Raw genomic sequence first — 6,618 nt, 5'->3', positions numbered from 1 at the left:
ACACACACACACACACACACACACACACACACACATACACACACACCCCTTCACAAATCATCCTAATTCATAATCTCATTGCTTGATTAGGTACGCACTCATAACCTGAACATTGTTGTTTTCTATTCTCTTTAGATTTTAAATAACCTCAGCATGACTGTCAAATCAGGTGAGATGACCACTCTGGTTGGATCCAGTGGAGCTGGGAAAAGCACAGCACTGCAGCTCATTCAGCGATTGTACGACCCCAGTGAAGGCATGGTGTGTGTCTTCCAGAAATCTCTCTGTCTCCTGGCATGAGGAGATTGCAAAAGGGATCTGTTAGACAAATGAAAAGTCATCGTATACACTGAGATTGTTCCAACATAGACATAGCTGATATAATGTTTTCTGAACAAATTAGTAGAAAAATACCCTGTAGGGGGCAGTGTTTATTGAATAACTAGTCGATTTGCTCAGTGCAATACCACTAAGTGATATTACAGCCTTTTTATTGAGCAAAATTTTCCATTTCTTTTGTTGCTCTGTAACAAAACTAGGATTGTTCCTCTAGATTCCTCAGATACAAAGTGTTGGAAAGCTTATATAACTAGAAATTAATAAAGAACTACTTTTACTGCTTTGAGAAGTTAGGTTTCCTAAAATGAATTCACAAAACATTTAGTCACTTTTTTTTTATTGTAAAAGGTAGCCTGGTAGCACAATGCTTAAGTGTTTGGCTAGTAACCAAAAAAGTTTGTGGCATGAATCCATCAGGAAGGAAAAGATGTATCAGTCTGCTTCCATAAAGGTTCAATTTAACTCAATTCCTTTAAGGTCAATTGCTTTCAAGACTGAATTGCCCCACAGCTGACCCTCCAGTAGGTTTTCAGAGGCTGTGAATAGCACAGGAGGAGATAGCTCATCTTTCTTCTGCAGAGCAGCTGGTGGATTTGAACCACTTGCATTTGGGTTGGCAGTCCAATTCCTTATCCACCAGGCCACCAGAGTTCAACATAAAGATTACCGCTTTGGAAACCTTCTGAGGCACTTTTAATCTGTCCTATGTGGTTACTATGAGTCAGAATTGACTCGACAGCAATGAAATAGGTTTTATTTGGCTGTAAATATAGATAGCAATTATTAAAATTAATAATACTAATAACTGACACTTTAATAACAAATTGTATCAACTATTTTATAAAAATTGTCACTTATCACAATGAACCTCAAGAAGTAAGTGTATATACTACATATGGAAGGAAGAATAAACTAAAAGGCACTGAACTTGCCCAATGGTAATAAACTCCTACGTGACAAAATCAGGATTTGAATCCAGGTCTGCTGGTGCCAAAGCTTATCTACTTACTAATCTATTTTAAAAAACATTCTTATCAATGTCTTCTTGATGCCTTGAAATGTTTTTTTGACTATATTTTAAATGGTTCAATGCAATGAGTTCTCTGTAAGGATAAATTTAATGGAGTTTTCCTTTTCCTTTTTTTCAGACATTTTATTGTTTTATTGTTTGATTCGGTTTTCTTTACTGCATACTGCCGTAACTACACACTGAGTATATAGAGAACATAATGTTTGTATATGTTTTTGCTAACAGTTAATTTTATTTGCTTCTCTTACTTAAAACTTTCATTAGTTTTGCACATCAGAGTATTGTGTTATGAGTAAAATTTACTATAAAATAAGCATACACAAGATAAACACCTTTGTTTTATTCATTGTATCTTTGTAAATCCACTTTTGATTTAAAACAGAACAAGAATACGTAAAGCGTGTTTAATAAGGGACCCTACTCTTCAAGAGAAGTTTGAAAATACTATTCTGGGGTCAACTGTGTTGAATTAAATGATCTTTACATCATTTTATATTTCTGAAGTGAGTTGTCCTACAGTTGTTTTTAATCCCAACTACGTACAGTTGTCCCTTGGTATCCATGAGGGATTGGTTTAAGGGCTTCTAGAGCCTTCATTCCAAAACACACAGATACTCAAGTCAAGTTTTTGTTGTTGCTGAGTGCCATCAAGTCAGCTCCAAAGCAGTGATCCTGTGTACAACAGAAAGATATACTCACTGTCAGTCATGCGTCAACCTCACAGTCTCTGCTGTGCTTAAACTCATTGCAGTAACCACTCTGACAATGGTGTAGTATTAGCTTATAACCTGCATGCTTCTTTGGCTTACTGTACTTGAAATAATTTCTAGATGACTTATATAATACCGTAAATAGCACCTTAAACCCCCTCTTTGACTACAAGTGATTGCTCAGGCCACTTAACTGCTTTAGATTTTTCCATTTTCAAGCTACTATTAGTGGAAGCAGGAGTAGGATCCACCTCCTAAACAACATGCCTCCGGAAACTCTATGAAGTTTGATAAATGTCTATAGTTGTAGAGGGGCTTTAGGCTTTTTGTTCATAGGGTCATTATGAGTCATGCTCAACTCGAGCAATCAGCAACAACATTTGTGTAAACAGCAGATGCAGAACTCATGGATACTGAGAGCCAACTATATTGCTATCCTTAAATTAGTAACCATGGTAAAAGAGAAACTATTTCGTACATTGTTTTACCCATCTCCATTAATTTCCCTCTCTATTGGTTAAGCATTGTATGATTCAGAACCTTGAAGAAGTCCAAAAGATGTGATATTGTACTCATGCTCTCCAGGTTACCCTAGATGGCCATGACATTCGCTCTCTCAACATCCAGTGGCTTAGAGCCCAAATCGGGATAGTGGAGCAAGAGCCAGTACTGTTCTCCACCACAATCGCAGAAAACATTCGCTATGGCAGAGAAGATGCCACAATGGAAGATATAGTCCGAGCTGCCAAGGAAGCCAATGCCTACAACTTTATCATGGACCTGCCTCAGGTACCCACCTCGGCCTTGTATTCCCAAGTGGACATTCAAAACTTCCTAAAAGGAAATCAAGTTACTCAGTGGTGCCCATTTCTTTTTATTTGAATCCTGAGTAATTAAATGTTTTTGGGTTTGTGCATCATTGAGTCAAAACTGACCCTTCAGAGTTTTCAGAGGCAGTCCATCTCATGGAAGGAGACTGACCATCTTTCTCTGTAGAATAGCTGGTGGATTAGAACTGCATGCTCTGGGTTTGCAGCACAGCTTCTTACCACTAGGCCACCAGGTTCATGCGTGGGATTATATGATGAGGTTTTTCTTTTGTCTGAGAAAAAAGTTAGTGTTAATTAATCAGAAATCTATGCCCAAGGGTACATTTTAAAAGAAAGCTTCTGAGTTTAGTGTCTCTCAATTGCTACTGAGTCAATACTGACTAGAGTGACCGTTTCTGTAGAGGAGCACTGTGTTTTCTGGGGTTCCTGGCTGTGCCCCCTCAGAAGCAGATTGGATGGGTTTGAATCATCAACTTTCTGGTAAGCAGCTTAAAGCTGACCTGTTTACTCCCACCACGTACCAGATGTACAGTTTGCCATGGAGCAGTAACTTGCACATCCTCCTTTTGATGTCTACTGATATCACCGTTCTTTCTTTTTCTTGTGCTTTGGTAGCTAATACTGTGACTTCAGCAGGGCATGTCACATAGTGGAATTCATTTAACTCCACTCTAAACAGTAATGACAAAACTCTCTCAGAATTACTATATAAACGTAGATTTCTCAGGCAATAGTCTTTAAGTTAAAGAAGAGTATTAGTATTGATGATGAGTTGGAATCGGCTCCATCATAAGTAATAATAACAACATCATCATATAATGAGGTTCACAGTATACAAAACCCTGTTCTAAAAGCTTACGTCTATTAACTCATTGAACCTTCATGATTCCCTGCTGGCAGCTACAAATTTTATCTCCATTTGTAAATGGGGAACTGAGGTGTTGAGAGATCGAACCACATGCTCAAGATGAAAAACATTCAATTGCCAGTGAGTCAATTCACAGTGAATTTACTCCTGATGATCCTCTGTGTGTCAGAATAGAAGTGTGCACCATAGGATTTTCAGTGGATACCTTTTTGGATATAGGTTTCCAGGGTTTTCACCTGAACAATCAACCTCTTAATTAGTAGTCTGAAATTAAGGGTTGCTGTGAGTTAGAATTGACAGTGCATTTATATTTATTGATGTGTTTCTTTGAGTTAAAAAATAACTTCACTGCCCCTCCAGCAGGTTTTCAAAGCTTGTAAATTGCACAGGAAGAGATTGTTCATCTTCTTCTTGCTGGTAGATTCGAGCCAGTTTAGGGTTGATAGCGGAATCAATTTTTACTTTGGATCAAAAATTTCATTTGAGATTAAGCTAATGAAGAGTGCTGATACACAGCTGAGTGAGTCTGGAATTAAAAAGAGAGGTATCTATGTAAATTCGTTCTTAAAAGGGAAGCTAAAAAGGATTCTGTGCTGGATCACTGTCAGGGATCCATCAAATGTTTCTCCCTTAGTAACTGGAGTCATTTTCTTCCTAGAAATTTGACACCCTTGTTGGAGAAGGTGGAGGCCACATGAGTGGTGGTCAAAAACAAAGAATAGCCATTGCTAGAGCTCTTGTCCGCAACCCCAAGATCCTGCTGTTGGATATGGCCACCTCAGCACTGGACAATGAGAGTGAAGCCATGGTGCAAGAAGCTTTGAGTAAGGTTTGTTGATAGTCTGGATTAATTTTACAGGTTCTTGTGGAAATGTTTGTGCTGCTATAGGAGACGCAGATCTTTGAGAACAGTGAAGGCAGTGAAGGAGTCAGGGGGAGAAGGTAACCACGCACAGTGGATCTTCACTATTGGCAGATTCCATATTTGTGAACTCTATTACTCGTAGTTGCTGTGATTCTGAACACTGTGACACTGATGTGTCAAATGCCATAATGGTTACTATCGTAGACAGTGTTTGGTGGAGCTATCTGATTAAAACAAGCATGGAAGCAGGAGTGGCAGCCACTTCCGAAACAGCTTGCCTCTGGAAACTCTATAAACTTGGAGAAACAATGAAAGTTATACAAGTGTTCAGATCTTTCATTCATAGGGTCACTATGAGTCATCTACGACTCAACAGCAATTAACACTAACCACAACAATGACAGGATTGCTCAATTTCTTACTGGACAGAAAGTGATGCTACTACCAAGCCAAAGGTGGGAGATTTTAATCTGCAGCCCTCAGGCCTGGTTTTAATTGTTTTTGGTCAAACAGACTTCTAAGCAGTATACCACTGGTCTATCTATTTGCTGTACAGAGGTAACTTGTGGTTGCTATATGATGCTGAACACTGTGACACTGATGTGTCAAATGCGATAATGGTCACCCATGATGTCTAGTGGAGCTCCCGATTAAAACAAGTGTGGAAGCAGGAGTGGCATCCACTTCCGGAATAGCTTGCCTCCAGAAACTCTATGAACTTGGAGAAATGATGAAAGTTATACAAGTGTTCAGGACTTTCATTCATAAGGTCGCTATGAGTTGTCTAAGACTCGATAGCACTTAACAACAACATTACTTTATAAAATTTACTTATAACCCTCAACTCAATCCTTGTGGTATTTTCATTATCATTTTCAGGTGTCTATGGAGTGGGGAAAAATGTGAGCTACTCAATGCACATTTCTGAGCTGAGTTCAAAGAAGCTGACACTCTTCCTTCAAATATATTTTAAGTCTGCTTATTGCTACCTTTTATTGCTTTCTTTTGCTGACTTTGCTCTTAAAAATGGCCCTCAAGTTAGTACTGACATGTTGTCTACTAGTTCTAGTACTAGTGCTAGGAATTGTGGAATGCTTTGCAGAGAAAATACATGTGTTGTGTAAAATTTACTCAAGTGTGAGTTATACTGTTGTTTCCTGTAAATTCCGTGTTAATAAATAAACACCATACATTAAATAAGGTGTCTTTAAACAGAAAAATAAATAAAACAATATTACATACTGAAGATGTTATGACCAGAGGCTTTCGGAAACCTAGCATTATATTTCTCCTCCAGCAATGGTTCAGAGTTAATTAAGAGTTCATGGTGACTTTAGAGAAACTTCTTCAAGTAACAAGAATCAACTGTAGCCAGATTTTGCTTGGGTCAGGTATTCAGAGTTGCTGTTTAGAAAGTATAGAACACAATTTGCCTCATAGCTGAGCTGAAGACAGGACTTGCTTCCAGTGGTTGCCTGTGAAATATTAAAAATTTTGTTCAGTCTACCTTATAATATGTGATTTTAAATGTTTGGGTTTTTTTAGCTGTCAGTGAATAATAGCAACTAAAAGAATGTATGATGGTGCACATGGTCCACGGAAAGTGAGCTGACCTTTCCTAATGTGACAGTCTGTTCAAGGATTTTTCCAGAAACCAAGGCTTTGATGTACTTGGATTAGAGACAAGCCAAAGAGGCCTTAGCTCTGTCCTATAGTCTTTTTTAATAATATACATTTCCACAGATTCAGCATGGACATACTATCATTTCAATTGCCCATCGCCTATCCACAGTTAGAGCTGCAGATGTCATCATTGGGTTTGAACATGGCACAGCAGTGGAAAGAGGCACCCATGAAGAGCTATTGGAAAGAAAAGGAGTTTACTTCACTCTTGTGACTTTGCAAAGTCAAGGAGATCAAGCCCTTAATGAAAAGAGCAAGGAAGGCAAGTGTCTTTAATATATATTTCAGAGGCA

At 38.3% G+C, this 6,618-nt stretch overlaps 1 protein-coding gene across 2 annotated transcripts in view; it reads left to right on the top strand.

Moving 5' to 3' along the window:
* The window catches only part of ABCB11 (ATP-binding cassette, sub-family B (MDR/TAP), member 11), a 155,665-nt gene that overhangs the window by 67,856 nt on the left and 81,191 nt on the right, over window positions 1-6,618 (top strand). Inside the window, exons 12-15 of one of the 2 annotated variants that reach the window (XM_006902109.1) lie at window positions 136-261; window positions 2,665-2,868; window positions 4,436-4,606; window positions 6,386-6,578. In XM_006902109.1, the coding sequence (XP_006902171.1) occupies window positions 136-261; window positions 2,665-2,868; window positions 4,436-4,606; window positions 6,386-6,578 (694 nt within the window). Of the gene's footprint in view, window positions 1-135; window positions 262-2,664; window positions 2,869-4,435; window positions 4,607-6,385; window positions 6,588-6,618 lie in introns of both variants that reach the window. The other variant, XM_006902110.1, reaches the window with a different exon arrangement.

The sequence above is a fragment of the Elephantulus edwardii genome, unplaced genomic scaffold (assembly GCF_000299155.1).
Source record: "Elephantulus edwardii isolate Elephantulus edwardi_28Jun2011 unplaced genomic scaffold, EleEdw1.0 scaffold00369, whole genome shotgun sequence".
NCBI classification, from domain to species: domain Eukaryota; kingdom Metazoa; phylum Chordata; class Mammalia; order Macroscelidea; family Macroscelididae; genus Elephantulus; species Elephantulus edwardii.
Note: the sequence above shows the minus strand (reverse complement) of the source record. Positions and strands in the feature narration are given on the sequence as shown.